The sequence below is a fragment of the Ictidomys tridecemlineatus genome, chromosome 7 (assembly GCF_052094955.1).
Source record: "Ictidomys tridecemlineatus isolate mIctTri1 chromosome 7, mIctTri1.hap1, whole genome shotgun sequence".
Taxonomy (NCBI): domain Eukaryota; kingdom Metazoa; phylum Chordata; class Mammalia; order Rodentia; family Sciuridae; genus Ictidomys; species Ictidomys tridecemlineatus.
In genome coordinates this window covers 154500165-154523565 of record NC_135483.1, presented here as the reverse complement: position 1 = coordinate 154523565, position 23401 = coordinate 154500165, and the positions used below count along the sequence as shown (strand labels likewise).

Genomic DNA, 23401 nt, shown 5'->3' with positions numbered 1-23401 from the left:
ATTGCCTGTGTTATAGTCTCACATTTCAGTGACCTTGAAAGAGGGTAGGTATACCTAGGTGTTTCTGATTTCAGAGTAAAATAAACACAGTATGAAATTACCAGTGGACGAGCTACACAGTTTCTTCAATAACTAAAATCTGCATTCACAGAACATAAAATGTAGATTTTTTAGTGGTTGCTCCTTATACAATTTCTGTTATAGGTAGTGCATTTATGAACCTGAAGGACTTCCAAAATGAGTTATTAGTGTCATCTGAATTTATACTTTGTTAAAAGAAAAACAAAACAATCAAAGAATAAAACTGTTGATATTAACTCACATAGATGTTTTTGGACCTTGAGAAGACATTACAGATGATGGTCTTTGGTCACTAGTTGTGTCCACAGAAGCAATTAGATAAAGAGAACTAGTATAAACATGGGAATATAGACATTCCAGAATGTGTTGCCCTTCCTTGAAATTACATTAAAATTGCTAATTCAATATTGAACACTCATGTGAGAGAAAATATTGACATTCTTAAATGCTTGACAAATGTCAAACAACTGAATACTGGATCAATAAGCTTAAATTTTTAAAATGCAGTTAGATTTGGAGCTCATCATGAAAGATGCAGTAACTTCAAATATATATATATAATCACCAGAGCTTAACATAATGAAAATGCCTAATTTGAGTATGTTAAATTTAAAGCTAAATATTGTTGGGTGGAAGAATACACTTGAATGGCATTTTTCATAAAAAATAAAATAATTCTTAAATATTTAATTTTATGTGTTTAGACATTAGGATTATATTTACTCATTAGTACATCAACTGGTAACTTAAATAAATAAAGTGTAATTTGTTGAATTATTCAATAACATTATTCACATACTGTATTTTATACTTTTTGGCTAAATGGTTTGATTTTGATGGAATAGGTAGAAGATTTTCAAAATTCAAACAGACTGCTAACTAAGGAAATTTCTGTAAAATAAATACAACCATCATTAAAAATTAATCTATGATTATTTGAGACTAACTTTTAAATAGCTCAAAATGTTGCAATTCCAGTCTATTCAAACTTTTTCAGTCTCTGAACCACTATAACACTGTTATAGTATTTGCAAAAAAGAAAAAAAGTGAAATATCTGGCTAATTCAATATAAACACTATAATAATAATTCTGAGACTTAATAAAAAGAAATAACTATGTTTAAGTTAAAGAGAGAATCTTTCTTTCTTTGGTTTCTGAGGCTTTTAGTAGGGCTATGTGAAGTGACCAAATAAACTGGGTATCTATGAAATAAGAAATAGGCTTTTCCTGACAGAAGACCATTTTACTTTGTTTAGAATACTATGCACAGTATATATTGTTACTAGTTATTGGAAATATCACTTGAATTACACATTCTCTAAGATTTTCATGATATAGGAATTCTGTGATAACATTCAAATTCCCCATCTCCAAGTAAAATTCAGCTAATAGTACTATTACTTAAAACCTGGAACAGAGGTTCTAAGATTTTTTTCATTTAACAAATGGGACTCAGAACTAATTGACAAATTTAAGTAAAACTTCTGGTATCAAATTGTAAGTTAGAGCTGGAGCAAAATATTGATCAATCATTACCAAATAAAGATATTTAATCATTAGACTTGGAAAATAAGAAAAGGTGATAAAAAAAAAAAAAAACTAAGCAAAGGAGGAAATAAGTCTTTTGCTTCTGGATTCTACAAACCACTCCAATTTTCCCCAAGGCAGCACCCCACTGGGTGCAAATGAGACCAACAAACAATTACTGGTTACTTATATCATTACCCAGTCCTCTGGAATAACCACTCTGTATCTCCTTAAAATAAATAGTAAATTAGAAACAAGCAGTTGCAACTTCAAAGCCATGGGATGGGGAATTGTGTGTGTGTGTGTGTGTGTGTGTGTGTGTGTGTGTGTGTGTGAGAGAGAGAGAGAGAGAGAGAGAGAGAGAGAGAGAGAGAGAGAGAGAGAGAGAGAGTGTGTGTGTGTGTGTGTGTGTGTGTGTGTGTGTGTGTCTTCCAAGGTCAAAAATGTTTTCCAAAAATAAGGTAGTGTGATTATAGTGATGAATTGTGATGTAAGGTTTCTATTACTTTATTAGAAATACTATGATATATCATAAAACTATTTTTACTCTTTCTTACTAGTAAAGAGAATAAAAAGAAACAAAAAAGAGACATCATTTTACTTTGGGGATATGTTTTAAATCAGCATGAAGGTATAGTCAGCAAACAATGTCATTTTGCTTCCTCTTACTCAGAAAAATAAGCAAAATAATATATTTCTAGCTTTTCAGTCTTGAAAAGTGTTTGAAAGGTCACATTATCTAAACTCCCACTGAATACATTAATCTGCTGTACCATATCCAAATGTTTGAATGGCTCTCACTTCTGTGACACAAATTTAGTAATTTGAATAATCCATTATACTTTTACAGGACACTGCTGAAATGCTCTTTCCTACATACAATCAAGGACCTTATAATTCACACCTATTTCTCCTTTATTAAAATAGTCCCATGGCTAACCGGCAACCCTCAAACACTGAAAAACAGCTGCTCCAAGGGTCCTCAGTTATGGCTCCCATTATATATCAAAAAACTGATGTTATTTCAGCTTTTATCATCTGGGCATATTATAATGTGTCAGCTAACTATTTAAATATTTGGGAGAGAGAACACACTAGGCCTGATTGCGTGAAATAGAACAGAACACTCTGGCCCCTCGTTCTGGACAGTTCATTACCCATCTATTAGAATATAAGCTTTAGCTCTTAAAAATCAGTGTTGATTATTAGGCCTTTTTTCTCTTCACTAAATAAGCACTTAAGGTGCATCTTTCAAATAATGAAAATATATGAATAATAATAAATAATTATGTTTGGGGAGCCCTTACTTGGCAATTTATAATATTAAAATTATAGTGTAGAATATAACCTAGCTGGTCATTTTCCCCCACATATGTGTAATCCTACTTTGTCAGTCATTTCTTCCTCTTTTCAATCATCTATGAATTTGATTAGCATGGTTTAAATATTTGTTTCCAATTCATCATAAACCAAGGAGCCTTGTGCCCTATACTAGAGAATTTCCAGAATTAAATGCACACATTATTTTAGCTTCACTGAATTAGACAAAAAACATAAAATATTTCTTTCCAACATAAGTATTTCATAAAATATTTTGTCAAATTCCATTTTTCTTGCATGTAACTAGCTAGTTGTTTCATTTATGCCTTTATTGATGATCATGATACACTGAATTTGTGTTTATTTTATATTCCTACCATAGTATTAATAGCAAACTTATTTTGGTCTCATTATTATCAATTGACCTATCATGAAGCCTCCCATACAATTCAGTAATACATCAAGTGGGCATATACATACACACATACATAAATATTCAGGAATGAATTTATATTTTGCAACCTTATGTAAACCCAGGCAAGTTAATATTATATGGCTATATAAACTGAACTTAGGACTGAGTTTCCAATTAGTTTATTCTTTGCAATTTCACAACATAGCATAAAATTTCCAGAGAACATATTATCACATATGTATTGTGAACTAAGTGTATTAACCCCACTCTTTAATTAGAGTGATAATCAAAGAAGGTTAATTAGCAATATTTACAGATTAACATTGTTCTAATCTAATTTCATTTTTGAGCCATGTGGTCTCATAATGGGAAAAACCAATTTCCAAACATCTCTGCTTTATTTTTAAAGCAATGTTGATTTGATTCCCAAGTCCTTTTTAAAATGTGCACATTTACCTTTCTTCCTGTTAAAAGCACGGTTCATGATGAGGCTCTGTCAAATAAGCGTTCAGTTCAATCACAGTTTGTATCCTACAAAAATGACAAAGATTAAAACATTTTGAAGGACTGTTGACCAACTTCTTGTGTTAATATATTTTACAAACCTTTTTAAATTTTTTTTAAATATATACAAACAATATTCTAAAATGTATTAAGGGACAATGAGTAAGAATAATATTATGATTGGCACAGAGATGAAAAACAATATATTAAGTAATATTGGCTAAATTATGTTGTTAAATGGAGTACATGTACGAACAAGTAACAACAAATCCCATCAGTACATGCAACTATAATGCACAAATAAAAAAAATTAAAAAAAAATTTCAATTGAAATTCTATGAATTGTTTAATGTTTATTTTTTACTACTATATCTATCTATCATTAATTATATTTATCTGAAAATTTAATGAGAAAGAAGATCAATACTTTTCACTGCACTTGTTGGTAAGAAGTATGGTCAAATTTGGGGCTCCCGTTAACAGTATTTGTAGATAAACAAAAGCTTTTCAATTGTTCCTTTAGGAATAAAATCTCTTTTGTAAATCCACTCAAACATATAAAGACATATATTTTTTATTTCACTGAGCCCATAGGGGTTCCATGATGTTTTCAAAGTTCCCAAAGCAGGTGACACATCTGCAGTACTGGTTATAAGGCTGCTTTGCACTTTAGGTGAGGCAGGAAAGCATCTGGTGCATACTGAGTTCAGAAAGTATCAGCAACTGTAACTGTGTTCCATACAGCACAGGCCCCAAATCTTCTTTATATGCATTATTATTGATGACAGAGGTCTTGTTAGTGTTCAATCAGTGTTATGTTTTCCTATGAGAACTCTTCATCAAAACCAGTAGCTTGATTAGGGGACTTTATGGTCTCTAAAGAGGTTGTGCAATTGAGAGATTTTCATTTTATTTATCCAGGGTATTCATGTAAGAAACAAATGCTTTATAGATTTTGTGCTCAGAAACTCATAGACAATACACATTAGGGACTTGGAAGGCAAGTAAGATTCAATATTTACTAGTACTTCTTTATAATCTATATTCAGAGTCCATGAAAGAGCTATCTTGGTGGTGAAACAGGCAAAAGTAATGCCCTTGCTGCTCTGGCACATAAATATTCTTGAACTGGAAAACCTCTCACTTTTATTTCCATTATATTTCAAGGAAACTCAACTTTGTTAGAATTAAAAAATAATATTCTTTCCATAAGTTGCATTTCTCACATTTCTGGATTAATTCAACTCCATGAAATAAAAATATCTCTTTAGTAATCTGCTCTCACAATAATTCAGAGACCTGCTCCAAGAGAAATTAAAGGCCATTCCTGTGCTTGTTTAAGAGCCCAGTTCTATGGACTTATGTTTTCAGGTAACAGGAAAGTAACTGAACTTTGGGTAAAACCCTCCCCACAACTGCCCAGACATTTCAGTTGATAGGATACAAGTGACCACGAGCAATACATGATTCTGAAATACCTTCCCCCATTCTACTATGAGATTCAGAGACTTAACACCACTTCCTGCTCAGAGACCCTCATGATAATTTGGTCAAGTTCTTTATTACTAAATATACTGGTCCACACAAGAAGCCAGGGTTCCCAGGCCACTCTCCTCACTCAGATTCTGATTCTAATGCACTGCACTCTGTAATCACATCTGTCCTCTCTCCCATTTTCTGGAAACATTTTTTCTGTCATCTGGCAGTCACAGGAAATCAATATCAAAATAATCTTGCTTTTTTTTCCCCCAGAAGATTCCCATCACTTTGCTGCTCTTAATTCTAGTTGTTGTTTGAGGAAACTGCTTCCATTTTAGTCCTCACAAGAGTTCAGAGGGTTTTTCCCCACAGATAGTATTCCAATGAGGATGTAGGTCTTGTTTTTTAATCCAATCTGCCACCCTATGCCAAAATTGAATCAGGAGGACATAGAAAATTTAAAACAGATCAATTTCAACCAATGACATTGAAGACTCCATCAAAACCTACCTACAAAGAAAAACCCAGACCAACTGAGTTCTACCAGACCTTCAAAGAAGAGCTAACCCCAATCCTCTTCAAACTCTTCCATGAAATAGAAAAGGAGAAAACCCTTCCAAACTCCTTCTATGAAGCTAGCATAATCCTATACCAAAACCAAACAAAAACACATCAAGGAAAGAACCCTTTAGACCAATGTCCCTCATGAACATAAATGTAAAAGTTCTTAATAAAATGCTGGCAAATCACACACAAATCATATTAAAAAGATAATGCACCACAATTAAATGCGGTTCATCCAGAGATGCAAGGTTCTTTCAACATAATTCATCACATCAATAGAGTTAAAGACAAAAATCACATTATTATCTCAATAGATGCAGAAAAAGTATTTGAGAAAATACAGTATACATTCATGTTCAAAACAAAAGAAATACTAGAGATAGTAGGAACACACCTCAACATTGTAAAAGTCATCTGTTAAAACCAAGACCTTTATCTTTTAAACGGAGAAAACTTAAAAGCATTCCCTTTAAAAACTCAAACTAGGAAAGGATGCCCTCTTTCAGCATTTTTATTCAACATAGTCTTGAAATTCCAGCCAGAGAAGTTAGGCAAACAAAGAAATTAAAAGGATACAAATAAAAGAAGAAGAGCTCACTCTCTATTTGCTGATTACATGATTCTATGTTTAGAAGACCCCCCCCCAAAAAAAGACTCAACCAGTAAACTTCTAGAAGTCAAACAAATTAAGCAAAATAGCAGGATCTGCAATTAGGACCATAAATCAATTGCATTCCTATATACCAATGATGAATCAGCTGAAAGAGAAAGCAGGAGGACTATTTAATTTACAATAGCTTCAAAAAAAAAAAAAACAACCTTGGGAATCAATCTAACAAAAGAGTTGAAAGACTTCTACAATGAAAACTACAAAACACTAAAGAAAGAAATTGAAGAAGACCTTAGAAGATGGAAAGACCTCCCATGCTCTGATAGACAGAATTAATATTGCCCAAATGGCTATACTACCAAAAGCACTATACAGATTTAATGCAATTCCTATTAAAATTTCAATGATGTTCTTCATAGAAATAGAAAAAGCAGAAATGAAATTCATTTTGAAAAACAAGAGGGTAGAAGAAACAAAGTAATCCTTAGTGAGAAAAGGAAAGCAGGAGCATCACATTATCAGACCTTAAATTTTATCACAGAGCTATAGTATGAAAGTGGGCATAGTATTGGCACAAAAACAGACCAATGGAACAGAAGACGCAGGGATAAACCCACATAAGTACATTTATCTCATACTACACAAAACTACCATAAACATACATTGGAGAAAAAGAAGCCTCAATAAATGGTGCTGGGAAAGCTGAAAATCTATATGAAACTGAACTTCTATCTCTCACTCTACACAAAACACAAAGTACATCAACAACCTAGGCATTAGACCATATTCCTGTACCTACTAGAAGAAAATGTAGGCCCAACTCTCCATCATGTCAGCTTAGGAACTGAATTCGTCAACAAGACTCCTAAAGCACAAAGAGTAAAATCAAAAATCAGTAAACGGGATGGTTATCAAACTGAAAACTTTCTTCACAGCAAAGGAGACAAACAAGAATGTGAGCAGAGACCTACAGAATGGAAGATAATCTTTTCCACCTGCACCTCAGACAGAGCATTAATCTTCAGAATATAAAAAGAACTCAAAAAACTTAACACAAAACCAAGTAATCCAATCGATAAGTGGGCACAGGGACTGAATGGACACTTCAAAGAAGAAGAAACAGGAATGGTCAACTAATATAAAAAAATATTCAACATCTCTAGCAATTAGAGAAATGCAAATTAAAACTACACTGAGATTTTCATCTCACTCTAGTTAAAATGGCAACAACCAAGAATATAAGCCACAATAAATGTTGGCAAGGATGTGGGGAAAAAGGTGCACTAATACACTGATGGTGGGTCTGCATATTGGTACAACCATTCTGGAATGTAGTATGGAGATTTCTCAAAAAACTTGGAATGAAACCACCATCTGACCTGGTCATACTACTCCTCAATAAAAATCAGCATACTACAATGATGCAGCCACATCAATGTTTACAGCATTTCAATTCACAATAGCCAAACTATGGAGCCAACATAGATGCCATTCAACACATGAATGGATAAAAAAATATACACACAGAAATATTACTCAACCATAAAAAGACTTATTTTATGACCTTTGGCAGTAAAGCATGGATCTGCTGACTATCATGCTAAGCAAAATAAGCCAAACTCCCCAAAAATCAAAGATTGGATGTTCTTTCTAATGTGTGGATGCTTACACAGAATAATTAGGGGATTGGAGAGGAAGAGTAGAAGTTCAGTGGATTAGATAAAGAGGAATAAAGGGAAGCAGGGGGTATAGGAATAGGAAAGACAATAGAATAAATCAGACATAACATTCCTGTATTCATATATGAATACACTGCAGTGAAACTCCACATATGTACAATCAAGATAATGTGATCCTAATCAATAAATAATCCAATCAATAAATGGGCATGTATGTATAATATGTCAAAATAAAGTCTACTGTCATGTATATATAAAATAATTTTTTAAATAAAACAAAAGAACTAAAGATGCCTTCAGGAGATCCTGCTGTCGATTGGAATGCATTCTGATCAAATAGCTAAGCCTAAACAAAGAGTTTCCTACAAAGATTAGAGAAAACAGACCTTATAAGTAACATGGAAGCTTACAACAGGGGGGGAAATTTTCATATTTCATAAGACATCAATTAGTAAGAAACATTTCTATTAATAGGGAAAATTAATGGTAGAATAAATGTTGTTTTGGTCTCACTTACAAACATTCAGAACAAGATCATAAATTTTTTCCAAGTAACTTCATGTATTTCAAAACTATGCCCAATGATATTGTAAAAAATAAAAAAAATCAGCATTCAAAATAGTAAAATACACAAGGAAAAGTATCTTCAATAGCAATCTGGCATGCAAAGAAATAGAAAATACAGTCCATAATGAATAGAAAAATCAATCAAAACTGATCCAGAAATAAATGAGATTATAGATGATAGACAGGTATCAGTCTGAGTCAAACTTCTAGGAATAAAAACAAAATGTGTTAGATAAAAATACATATATGAAATTAATGGCAGATGAAACCTTGTAGGAGAATGGCGAAGTTGAAAACACAGATGTATAAACTAGTCAAATTTGACTCAGAGAGAAAATAGGCTAATAGGAAGGAGGGGAAAGGGAGAAAAGGAGAAAAATTTACAACATACTACATCATAACTAAACTACTTAGATTCACTGACAGAAAAGGAGGCAGGGGAAAGGGGGAGATGATTCACAGAGGTTAAAGATGAGGATAGCAGAACTTTGCATATCTGGAAAAAATGCAAACTAGAATATAGAAATTTGAAATAATGAAGGAACCAAAATTAAATTAGAAGAAATACATGATCTGAGTATATATGGAGAACAGTAATGATTTATTTTTAGGCTCATTTTAAGTTTCTTATATATCACAATTAAACATATTTGCTTTTATCTTTGATAAGATTCCAGAGGCAAGATTCTATTCTAAATATTTGTAGTATATTGAAAATAACATTAGACAACCTGAGAAATTCATTCGATGACTATAGGCTCTGATTATGTTTAAACCCCTAATAGAGCATTTAAATGTGACCAATAAAAATTTGTAATTCATAATTTATGTATGATTAATTGAAATGTTACCATCCACTTCTATTTTGAAAAAGTTGTAAATCACTTTTTAAAATTTTTAAATGTATATATTAAAGATAGACGCCATTAGACTTTTTTTCCCCCTCAGTACTAATGACAGAAGCTGGAGGCCCTCTACCACTGAGCTACACAGCTACACACCCAGTTCTCTTAATTTTTAATTTTGAGACAGGGTCTCATTAAGTTGCTGATGCTGGCCTCAACTTACTATCCTACGTCAGCCTTATGAGTTGCTGGGATTACAGGTGTGTGCCACCACATCTGGCTTAATCTCAAATGTTACTTAAAAATCAGCAGTCACAAAGTACTGTGAGGTGAGATTAACTCACTTCATAAATTTAGCCTTTTATAAGCTTACTAATGTAAAAAGTTTGGCGTTAAAAAGCATGTCTTTAAATAAATTCAGCTCATTCATGTCTGAAAACTGATTGACCCAAAAAGAATCTGCTAATATTTATAAACTAGTTTAGAAGTTTAGTGTATCCTCTTAATGAGTGACAGTTTTCTGCTATGCCACCTGCTACTCAAGATTTTATTGAAAAAAAATCACATCATATTGTTATGATAAGGAAAATTAGATATGTGGAAATAATAAAAACAGTCAGTTCTGATTTTATTTTTATCCATGTGAGTGTATGTGAAATCAAATTTCCCTGGAAAAAATATTCACAGTGTTAAAAGAAAAAAAACCCTAAAAATTTATTAAAACATAGCTTATATTAATATGCCACAAATCATTTTAAACTCCTGCGGTTCATGAAGAATCTGAAATGAAATGATACCAAAATAATGAAGTCTAATCATGAGATTTAGTTCTACATAGGAAGGTAGGTACTAGATGGAGTTAAAAAATAGTAATTGCATTTTTGTGAATGCATAGTATATGCATTTTTTTACCCTAAATCTTTCACATATTTTTAAAACATGTAATTTGGTGAGGTACTTTTTATAGGATGTGAGGTAATTTTTATATCTTAAATTACCTCCCACTGTTTGCTGAACACTCTAAAGGAATGGCTAACTATTGCAACTTCATTGCTTACAATGGATAATGAAGCTCACAAATTTCACTAGGAGAATTCACTTCACTTTTGGCATTTCTTGATTTGACTAGTATCTGTTGTAAAGGCTCTCTACTTAAATCTCCCAAATGTAAGACATCTTACAATGTTTTCTTCATTGATTTTATGACCATAAATTGCAAGTGCCTTTGCATTTATAGATCAATACTGAGTGGAGCCATGAAAAAGAATCAGTGCACAGACAGCAGTTTCCCATTACGGGGAGAGGAAGCCGCATGACATGTGGTAAAGAGAATATACATTTATAGCTTGTGGAGAAACAGCAACAGCAGTATTTTCTGAAATTCCCTCACTTAACATATATATGTTTATCATTATTTTCCTTTTACCTAATGTTGACCTATATCTTAAAACATGCATTAAAAAGTCTCTGTCCTTTTTTTAGTTGTATTTTGAGACCATTTTATGTGACAAGCACCGTACCAAGTATGGAAGATAAAAATAAGTATGACATGGACCTTGCTTTCAAAAAGTTCGCCAGCTGGGGAGGTAGGGGGGAATGATGTGGGACTCTGTGGATGAGAACAAGCCCTGGGAAGGAAGGAGATACCATTGAACTCAAAAGGAAGACGCTAGGCATGACTGTTGAGTTCAAAGGGACAGCTTCAGAGAGATTGAGAATAGTAATTTCCTAGATGTTTCAAAGGCTAAAGGTATAAAAAAGAAAGAATGTTCTAGGCAGAAAGGCAAAACATGTGTGCTGCATGTTGATGAGGCAGACAAAACCCCTAGTCATCTGGCTAGTATCAGGGAGCCATCAACAAGCCTCCCCTGAGGCTCCTGTCTACCCTACTTTGCAATATCCTTGACTCTGGGCAGGGAAAGGTCTATCAGGAACACTTAAGGCACTCAGTAAATTGGTCACCTCTGCAGAATGCCTAACATGAGAAAACTTAAATGTATAATGCCCAGAAATACCAAGTTTGTGGGCCAAAATAAAATAACATGCATTTATATGCATTTACTCTAATGCCAAAAGAGAAGTCAAAATAAAGTGTCTAATGAACTAAAAAGGAAAAACAGGAACACAGAGTCCACCCTTCCTGACATTTGAAGCACAAAACTTAAATCACTTCATTCTGGCAATAATGAGGTATTTTCATAAGACATTTGCACAGCTGTAAATTCTCGTATTCTACATAAGTATCTTGCAAATAAGTACGTCAATCTTGGGACATCACAAGATTCTGTGCAGGGACTTGGTAATGCAGGGGTACACTTTGTTCCTCATATCAGCGTGGAAGGTGCTTCTCCATGAGGATGTTTATAGTCCTTTTTTATGCCAACCACCAAAGAATGAAAGCTCCAGGGAAGGAGCTACACTGGAATTCCCAAATTGCCAGAGCCATCTCTTTCCTGTCAGTATGAAGACTGTCCCAGCAGACTTCCACAAGCATCTAAGATTCTGAGGTAACATTGGCAGGCTTTTGGCAATTGGCTTCAATAATTAGATGTTGAGATTTTTTTCATTACAACTCCTGAGTTTTCTATGGGTTTTTTTCACCATTATCTTGTGTCCGTAATGAAAGTCAGCTACCTTCCTCTAAAATGAGACAGTCACACAGCAAATAGTTCAGTGAAGAAAAATATTCTTGAAGACCAATAAAACCATTTCATAGATTGTGAAGCTCCCTATGTTGAAACAAATACTATTTTTAATCAAATTAACTTGGAGAGATTGTATGTAGACGCAAAAAGTAGCTTCAGTTTAGTTTCATTTGGAACCACAGATTTTGAAGTACAAATGTAGAAATCCTAATTGATATTTCATCTGGATATGATCATGGCAATTTTATTATAACAGTATACTTTCTTCGTTTTCCTTTGATTATACATATCAGCACTACCTCCTTTTAGACCTGCTGTTTTAGTAATTTCACCAAATATTTCCATATCCACATCCTAACTGCAAGAGAGAACTTGTGGGATTCAATTACAGAGGTAACATCATCTGTCAAAACTACCTAAATTCCTTTGAAAGACTAAACAGCTTGATGGCACAATTAGTGCTATTAGAAACTAAGCGTTAAGACTAGAATACGTGAAATATATGTTTCTTAAGATTCAGTTGATCTATATGCACAAAGCAAAAGCTATAAAATTTTTCTTTCAAATTTTCTAACTTTTATTAGGATGTCTCACTTGAAAGATTAGTCTTATTTAAATCTCTTGCTTTAATGTAAGCTATTTATAGATTGGTATTTTATAGAGTAAGCAGTTTAAAAAAAAAATACTTACATGAAACGCTAAAACTAAATAAGTGTGTCCAGACTTACCATTTAAGCATTTTCTAAGGTTTAAGATAATTTCCTTTACCAGCTTTCAAGGCAACCCTCAGAAGAAAACTCACCTTTTTGCTTATGTACAGAGCATCTCTCGGTAATCTAAGAGGCTGCACTAGGAGAAGACTGAGCTACAGGGAGAAGGAAAGTGAATCCTCTAAAACAGAGCCTTCAAGTACTCACACAGGCAAACCACGTGGTCCTTCCTATTGAGGACAGCGTGGATGCTGCTGCCGTGCTTGCTGACACGCAGCAGCCCTTGGCCACAGTGCATACTTTCTGCTTCTGTCCCTGTAATCATGCAGGTTCTATTTTTAATTTTAGTGGGACTACAGCAATCTTAAATTTTCTAACCTTAGTTCTTTGGTCTTTCTACCAATCTTTTATGTCTAGCTACAAAACATTTCTTTTCAGAAATCTCTCTGTGTTCTTCACCTTCTTGAAAATGGTGAACTTTACCCTAGCTCTGTGATTCTGGAAAAAAAGCGAATGTTAAACAAATTCTCCCACTCCTTTGTATCCTAGAAAGAGCTTACTTGGGGTAGGGGGGTGGGAGAGGGACAATCTTCCCTGTAGGATTTAGATGCAATTTTCAGAAGACTCTTTTGTATCTGTAACAAAGGTAAATGTAACCCTCTGACTTCCCATTCTTTGCTTCATGAACAATTAGCTGAACCGTTTGTATCCACTGCTCAATCTGGAAAAGACACCTGCTTGAGTTGAGCTCATCTCTTTCACCCAGACCCCTGACTTTGATCCAAACTCAGTCCCATCAGCAACAATTCTTTCTTCCCTGCTTCTTCTAATAATAATAGGCTGACCAGAGGCTACAACATCCTCTGACCTACTGTTCCTAACCACATCATCCTGAGTCATCCTTTACCACACCCATGTCTTTCCAGCCTCATTTACTCCTAACTATAAAAGAAATACTACTTTCTGCCTAACCTTTGACACACTTACTGATCCCATGGTGGACGTATTTCTCCTACTGCCCCTGTTCCTCTCCCCTTCTTGCAATAATCCTTTCAAAGAAAAGTTTACCTAAGTCCAAATGAACTTTTTATTTGACGGTCCATTGAACATAGTTAGAAAAATTTCTGGCAACTAACCCTAACCTACTTTAGTGAACTAATTTACAAAATTTCCTTTCAAAATATCCACTCAAATGAAGCTAGCCCTCTTATTCTCTTACACTAATGACTACTTTCAGTGTACATCAAATACAAGTCCCTCAAATGAATTACACAAGAATGGCCTAGAAAAATAAGTGAATCTGGATGCTTATAACTTTGTTCTCTGCATCCCTAGTACATAGCAAATATCTATAGTAAATAATTGTTGAATTACAAATAAAACATTGGAACAAGTTTTCTAAAATTATTTTATTGCCATAAAATGTATACCATAGTTTAGTAAATTTGATGAAAATATATAACAATTTTTAAAAAGTCAAATTATTTTTTAAGGTAGTTTCAGAAAAATGAAATTCTTTAAGGTTATTCAGTAAAATGAGTTACAAAAAGAGACTATTGCCTTGTTAAAAATAACCCAGAGAATTATGATAAAATATATAAAAGATAAAGTACATAAAGATAAAGCACATTTTAATCAAAAATCCATATACAGAAATGAGTTGTTTTTATAAAGTCATCCATATTTTCAGACTAAAGTTTCACTGAGATCAAGTAAGTACGATGATTTTCTCAATACCAATAATGAAGGAAATTTTGACTTTAATAAGGAAATAAAGCAATATCCTAAATTTAGGCTTAATCTTTATTTGAAACGAAATCCTAAGTCTAGAAGGAAATTATGATAGTGTCCAACAGAAACTATCATTTAATGAAACAATTAATTTATAGTATCCTTGACAGAGCCTCTGATCAATTTTTAAAGGGACCACTAGTCCCCCAGTTACAGTGATTAATCATTTTATTGATGTAATAATTTGTTTATTCATATCTTTAAAAATATTTCTTTCATACCTAATATACATTAATATACCTACAAGACAAAGGAAGCAATATTTGCAAATAAGAGTAAGTTATTCATAAGTGAACCAAATGGAAAATAATAGTATAAAAATATAATGGCTAAAAAAATTAATATTTTTATTAGTGTTCTATACTTATATGTAATAGTGGAGTTGATTGTGACATATTCTTAAGTGCATATGATATAATTTGGTCCATTTCACTCCCTAGTGCTTCCCCCGACTCCTATCCTTTCTCCTCTAATGCCCTTCCTCTACTATGGCAGTCTTCTTTCTGTTTATTTATAGCTTTTAAAATCGTATAGTTATGTATAAAAGAATTCACTGCCATATGCTTATACATGCACATAGCACAAATTGGTCAAATTAATTCCCCAGTTCTTCCCCTTTCATTACCATACTTCCTCCCTTTTGGTCCCCTACCTTGACTCTACTAATCTCCCTTCTATTGTCACAAAATCATCTCTTTTTATTCTTTTATTTCTCTCTGGCTTCCACACAGGAAAGAAAACATTCAACCCTTTACTTTCTGAGTCTGGCCTATTTCACTTAGCATGATATTCCCCAATTCCATCTGTAGAACAGCAAATGATGTAATTTCACTTTTGTTAACAGCTAAGTAGAATTTTATTGTGTATATAAACCATGTTTTCTTTATTTTTCTTTTTTGCAGAGCTGTGGATTGAACCCAGGACCACACACATGCTAGGCAAGCACACTCTCACTGATCTGCATTCCCAGCCCCCCACATTTTCCTTATACATTCATCTGTTGTCAGGCACCTGGGCTGGTTCTATAGCTTAACTATTATGAATTACATTTGTATGCATGTATCCTTATAATACATTGCTTTCAATTCTTCTGGATAAATATCAAGGAGTAGGACAACTGGGTCATATGCTTGTTCATTTCTAGTCTTCTGAGGAATCTCCATACTGCTTTCCAAAGTAGTTGTACTAATTTGCAGTCCCATCAACAATGTACAAGTGTACCCTCACCCCATTCTCACAAGCAATCATGTTATTTATATTTCTGATGATTGCCATTCTAACTGGGGTGAAATGAAATCTCAGGGTAGTTTTGATTTGCATCTCCCTGATTGCTAAGGATGTTGAATATTTTTTTTTCATTTATTTTTTGGCCATTTCTATTTCTTCTTTTGAAAAACATCTATTTAGATCATTTTCTTATTTATTTGATTGGGTTATTTGTTTTTCTGGTGTTAAGTGTTTTTGAGTTCTTCGTATATTCTGCATAATAATCCCCCATTAGTAGAATAGCTGGCAAGAATTACTCCCATTTTGCAGACTCTCTCTTCATGCTCTTGTTTTCTTTGTTGTGTAAAAACTTTTTTTTTAAAATATCATCCCTCTTATAGACTCTTGGCTTTATTTCTTGATCTTTTAGAGTCTGCATATTGTGTTGGAGTATTACCCCTGTGTTTTCTTCTATCAGTTTCACTGTTTCTTGTGTATCTCTTAAGTCTTTGATTCATGTTGAGTTGACTTTTGTAGGAAGTGAGATACAGGGATCTAGTATCTTCTACATATGGACATCCAGTTTCTCAGCACCATTTGTTACAAAAAGATGTCTCTGCTCCAACATACGTTTTTGGTAACTTTTTGAAGAATCATATGACTGTACCTATGTGGATTTGTCTCTGTGTCTTCCAGCTTATTCCATTGGTCTTCATGCCTGTTTTATATTAATATCATGTTGTTTTCCTTACTGTAGCTCTGTAAATTTGAGATTTGTATCATGATGCCTCCAGCTCATTCTTGTTGTTCACGTAAACCAAACAGAAATAAATGTTAATTAACAACATAAACACACAATGGCTGAAATTTTTTGAAATAAAATAAATAGACTAAACCAAAGAATAGTTACAGATTATAGATGAGTGACTGCATTCAAAGATTAAATGGAGGAATTCTCCTACAGGACTACAAAAATCAAAAAGAGTAAATTAGATATATCCAAGAAATACCAAAGACAGAAATAAAGCTGTGAAAATACAAATAGTGGGAATGTCATAAAAGAAAAAATAAAACTGAATATGAAAGAGGAAATACTTATCTAGGCATAAAGAGATGATTGCTGAAATAATAAAAACCAAAATAACAATAAACATCATAACCATTTTCATGCTGAAAAAACAATTGAGCAGTATTTTCAAGGTACTCAAGGAAAAAAACATCTGCACTGTAAATTTTTTATGGAGTAAGTATAAAACAATGTTTAGGAATAATAACAATATTGGAAGACATTTCATCCCTCATAATTTTTGTTACTGAAAACCCAATGCCAAAAGTACTCTAGAGAATATTAAGATAACAAACCTTTTCAGAAGAGAGACACTCTAAAGTATAACCAAATTACCAACTTATAAATTGTACCAAAGAATTTTGGTTTTGAGCAACAAAATCAAAAGAAGGACTAAAAAAGGAAAAAGAAAAAGAGCTGTATACAATAACAAAAGATCAAGAGGTAAATGTATACACAAATAGAGAAATATAGAGATTAAGATTTATATCCTGCACACATACAAATGTACATATCCCTAACAACACATAACTAAAAATCTAAAGATTTTCCATATCATAGAACACAGAAAAAAATCCAAAGAGACATGAGACATATTTAATACTGACTTCTTGCTGGGAAATCACAGATGTTAAAATTTAAGAAATTAATGAGTGAATCATAAGCATGAAAACGTGCTAACAGTGTCAACCTTAAGAACAAAACTACAATATGCATTTTTAAATCAGACAAAGCTTTATCTAATGGATAGCAAGAAACAAAAAAAAAATACATTAAAGCGGACTGATTAAAAATATAAAAGGAAACAGCAAAAATAAAAGTCCACTGATTTTATAATACATCTTATTGAATTAAATACCCTTTTTAGATGGCAAAGGACCCCTGATTAAATAGAAAAATAATATTTTACAATTAATGTTGCCAGGCATAGTGGTGTAATCCCAGTGGCTTGGGAAGCGGAGACAGGAGGATCACAAGTTCAAAGCCAGCCTCAGCAAAAGCAAGGTGAGAAGCAACTCAGCAAGACCCTGTCTTTAAATAAAATACAAAATAAGGCTGGGGATGTGGCTCAGTGGGCAACTGTCCCTGAGTTCAAAATAAATAAACAAAAAATAAAATATATTACTCATGTCAGACTATCTTAAAACTAATTACTATTTAAAGTAAAAAGAATGAAAAACATATCAAGAAAACATGCAGAAAGCTCATGTTGCAGGCTCTCCCTCTGTATGTGTCTCTGTATCTTCACTTGGCATTCTCTTAATTAGGGCACCAGCCATATAGGGTTGGCCCCTGCCCTTATGACCATATCTTACCTATACATCTGCAATGACACTATTTTTCCAAATAAAGCTGCATTCTTCAGTACTAGTGGTCGAGATTTAAAATTAATTTCAAGGTAAACTGGGGGAAGGGGAGCACAGCCCTGCTCATAATAGTTATTAAATCCAATAGTATATTTAAAATGACATTGATAGTGCAAAGTTTATGCTAGACACTTAAGGGTTATTCAACATATGAATATTTGCTTATTTTATTAATTATGTTAAGAGGCTGATTAAGAAAGAATGCAATTAACTGAAGAAATACACAAACATTTGTTCAAATTCTTCAAAATTCAAAACTTTTATGGAATTAATAATAAAAAAGAACTCTTAACAAACTAGGAAATTAATCTCCCTCATTTTGTAACCTTCAGCAAGTAGTACACTTAGTAGAGATTTTCAAAATACTCTAATCTTCAAAACTCAGAGCAAAGTCAACTTTGCATTGTGGTATGAAAGGTACTTAATTGTAATATAAGGAAATTAAAGGAGAATCCTAAGTGATATTGAGACATAAATGATGTAAAATTGTTACAATAAAAACAGTGTAACGCTGGCCTGAGAGCTAAGAAATGGCTTGGAATAAACAGTTCATAAACATCCCTATAAAGATGGGACCTTAATATATAATTTAGGGATGCCACAAATTTATAAGGAAAGGATAAACTTTTTATCAGACAATATCCAAAAACTTGGCTTTTTATATGGGGAACCAATAGAATACTAACGCTACTCAAGGTAGGTCTCCGAATGCATTAAAACATTTACAAGTTGTTAGAGTCTGTAAACAAGTCAAAATAACACCTGGCATTTTGCCAGGAGAATGTTAGAGTTCGTAAACCAGTCTGGATGGTGCCTGGCAAAATGCCAGAGGGAGTGGTTTGAGAAGTAACAAAAGCGAGCCATTAAGTGTGGAGATTCCTTATTGGTTGACTGCTGTATTAGCTTAAGATAAACTGTGCAAAATGTATAAATACCTCTGTTGTCCTACAATAAACAGCTTCCACTCCTGCTGTATCAATGTACACAAGTTATTCGTCACCCCGCCCCCCCCCCCCACCGGCTATTTTGCTGCAGTCAGACTGCGGCAACAAGTAATAAAAAGAAAACTAAGAATTGAATAGAGGAGAATGTACAAGGATATAATTTTGACCTAAAGAAAGAAAATATTTTTTTGAAAAACGATATGCAAAAATAAAAAATAAAGTGCTGTACACTAAAAATAAATATTTGATTTCAAAAGAAGATCACCATGGACGAGTTAATAAACCAATGACATATTTAAGAAAAGATATTTGCTTGCTTTAAATCTGACACAGAAATAAGATCTAAAATATACAAAGAATCCCTTATGAATCAGTAAGATTAAGTCAGTAAACCCCAAAGGAAAATGAAAAAAGGATAAAAACTGTTACTATTCAGAATAGGCTACCCTAAAGTCTTTCAAGAATATGAACAAATCTTCAAACATGCTGGCAATTAACAAAGTATAAATTTAAACTATCTTCGTTTATACCAATTTAGCTGGCAATACTAGAAAACTGTATTCTGGCCACTATTGGTGATAATGCAAGTTTTTAACAGTGATTCCCATGTAAAGGGAATCATCATTTAAATCTTGAACCATCAGAATTATGTGGGTGATATTGAAAAAAGTTACTGCCAAGAATTCATCCAATTCATTTAAATCAGAATGTGCACTTCTAGTTTTCATCTTAAAAAGCAAGACACAAAACAAAACAAAAACCTTCAGGTAATTCTAAACTGCAACTAGCATTAAGGATAACTGAGACATAGCTTCTTTCAGGCACTATTGGTGATGATTTCTAATTAGTGTGGTTTATTAAAAGAACAATCCACGGTGCTTAAACAAATTGAATGTTCATATTCTTTGTAACTCAAAAACACCATTATTGGATATACATCCTAAAGGAATTCTGAATTCTCATAGGTCCACAAGAGACTTTGCATGAGGAATGTTATCACAGTACCATCTGTGATGGTGAGGATTTGCAGGCAGTCTGGAAGTTCATCACTAAGAGGGGTAGAACATCGTAGAGGACTACACAAGATAATCGGTTTAAGATGATGATTAGACATGTACTAATCTTGAAAAAAAAACACTGAATTTAGTAAATAAAGTCAACCTTAATAAACCCAAAATTATTTAGATCAACATAATAAACCCCAAATCAAGTAATACTTGCATGTAAAACAATACCAATTGTAGAAGAATAAATATAAACCAAACAATGCACATCAAATAACTGACATTGATAAAGATGGAAAAAGAGGAAAACAACATAATAGAATAAAACAAAGGAGAAAAAAGGACAGGGATTTTGAATAGAACTTACCAATAATGGTCATGTTCAATGTCTTAAAATGTTTTTCCAGTATTTTCCCAAAAAAAACTTTCTGAAATTTTGATTGCTTTTTCTACTGTGTCATATCCTCAGACTCTTTGCAGTTTTGTTTGATTTCTATTTCAAAGAGAGAGATACTTAGTCTGAATTGATGGATGGATATTGAGGGTAACAGAAAGAGAAGCCAAGAACAACTGTTAGGTTTTTCTTTTTTTCTTTTAGACAAGTAAATTATAGTATCATTTATTAAGAATGGGATACTTGGGGAAAGCCAATTTCAAAGGTAGAATTCCCAAGACTTCTACTTTGGATATGGGAGTTCTGAGATACCAAATGGACATCTTGAAGACTACTGAGTGAGCAGTACGATCTAAGAGTTGTATGCAAGTTTGTAGATAGGGTAAAAATGAAGATAATTTGCAAAGTAATCACTTAAGTAATAGGAGTAACTATGCAAATGATAATTGAGCCTAGCTGTATTTACTCAGAATAAAAAGAGTAAGTTGGAAATAGATGAGAAAGACTCTTAAATTCCAATGAAAACAAAGATATGTGCTGCTCTGGTTTCTAATTGAAGAATCATTTCTCAAAAGAAAAAATGATTAAGTGATATTGAGAGTTCACAAAGGGGAATCCTAAAACATAGCTATTCATTTCACACATGGAAGCTATTGGTGATTTTTGCATAACTGCAGTAGACAGGGGCAAAGATAGCCCAACTGGTGTTGGTTCATGAAAGAATAAAAAGTGAGAAAGTAAAGATGAAAATCAGAAAAACATACAGAATTTTTCTATAAATGGAAGCAAAGAAATAGGACAGGGACCCAAGGGTCACCTTGACTCAAGGAATAAACATTATATTAGAAAGTATTGCATATGGAGATGCTGATGGAAAAAAAATATGTGAACCAGAGAAAACTGGTGATACAGAAAAGAGAGAGGATAAATGCAGAAACAAATTCTTGTATAGGCATGAGGGGATATGGTCAAATCTACAAGTGAAAGATCTCTCCTTAGATAAACGGAGGGACAAATAGCTCATCATAGGGAAAAGGATGACTGACTCCATCAACACAAAAAAATAGTTTACAGTTCAATGGATTTAGTGATGGCAAAGTGTGGAGTTTCTTTCCTAACTGCATGCATTTTCTAAGTAAGAAGTAGGTTATTAGCTATGAGTGAGAATGACGAAGAGACCTAAGGATAGAGAAAAGAAAAGGTGTGGTGGGGAGTGGGAAGAAAATAATTATCTCAGGTGGGAGACTAAATTAAAGAAGGAAAGTAAATTCTAAGCAATTTTATTAAACTGATGAAAACTGTAATCCAAATGTAAAATATGACTCATAAGTATGGTTGTGCGTGTTTATATTGTGAATAGGTGTGTGTTTATTCTGGGCAGTATCTGCTTACAAGAGTACCCCAGCAGACATTGGGGTTTTTCCAGGCAAGTTTGTCAGAGGAAAGGGGCAAAGGTTTCTTGGTAAGTTATATTCCATACTGGAAGCAAGATTTACCTTTGAAATTGGTCCAGTCTTAGTGACTAAGTGTAACAATTATGTTTCCTCTTTTTTTGGGGGGTGATATGGTGGGGAGGAGAATACTGGAGATTGAACTCAGAGGCACTCAACAACTGAGTCACATCCCCAGCCCTATTCTGTATTTTACTTAGAGACAGGGTCTCACTGAGTTGCTTAGAGCCTTACTTTTGCTGAGGCTGGCTTTGAACTCACAATCCTCCTGCCTCCACTTCCCAAACTGCTGGTATTATAGGTGTGAGCCACCCTTGTTTCCTTTTCTTATCATACTTCTTTACTATAATCAATGAATGTAAGTATTCACTTACAATTTACTCTTTTAAGAACATTTTCAAATTACCACCGTGTAAAAAACTTGTTCAAAAATTAATGACCAAAAAAAGGAAAATATATATTATACATACTCATATTTTGATTGTCACGTAAATATATATATGTGTGTGTGTGTGTGTGTGTGTGTGTGTGTTTGATTTTCTTGAAGACTCTAAGAGGCAAATTACAAGTAAGAAGAAAGACAATATTTTAGTGTCCCTGTGCTTAATGTGAATCTCAGCACAAATGAACATCAGTGGCAAAAACTACTGACTCTCTTTATAGATTAGCATCATGAGTTTGAAGTTTTAGATTTCCCTATCCTTTTTATCAGTAAGTTCTCTTGCCAAATTTGAATTAGATCCCTTTGACCTGATCTACCAGATGGAGTGAGCAAGTGTGGTCTAGGGAGCCAAGAACACAATGCCATCTGTAGCTAGAGTGAAAAGAGAGAAAGGCCAAGGGCACCTGAGTCATCTGTACCTACAACCAGCAAACATTTCATCTCTAGCCCAGAATACCTTTTCCTACTGGAACCTTGGAACTCTGGCTTATGTCTTCATAACTCTGACCTCTAATCGACTTAATGGGGTGATTTCCACCATTCCCACTCCTTGGACTGTACACCAAAATCCACCTAAGGGCAATGTTTTCCTTTGAGGGAGTTACTCAGAGAAAAAAAAATGATAATAATACAAACCACTTATAGACTCTTAATTTCTGTATCTTGGAATATATCACTAATTATCATTATTTACTCATTGAAAAGCAAAAGGAACGCAGAGATCTTCCTAGTACTCTGAGATTTGCATTAAATATTGATCCTCTTCCTTAACTATGACTTTGTTTTTAA

General features: G+C 33.4%; 1 protein-coding gene across 16 annotated transcripts in view; it reads right to left on the bottom strand.

Moving 5' to 3' along the window:
* The window catches only part of Gulp1 (GULP PTB domain containing engulfment adaptor 1), a 270215-nt gene that overhangs the window by 103190 nt on the left and 143624 nt on the right, over nucleotides 1-23401 (bottom strand). For 13 of the 16 annotated variants that reach the window (XM_040294575.2, XM_078017716.1, XM_078017712.1 and 10 more), the window contains one exon: nucleotides 3801-3875. Coding sequence is in view for 15 of the 16 variants with exons in the window: in XM_078017716.1 (XP_077873842.1) it covers nucleotides 3801-3828 (28 nt within the window). In the remaining variant the exon portion in view is untranslated. Of the gene's footprint in view, nucleotides 1-3800; nucleotides 3876-13039; nucleotides 13141-20692; nucleotides 20819-23401 lie in introns of those variants that run through there. The other 3 variants (XM_040294573.2, XM_078017715.1, XM_040294574.2) reach the window with 2 other exon arrangements.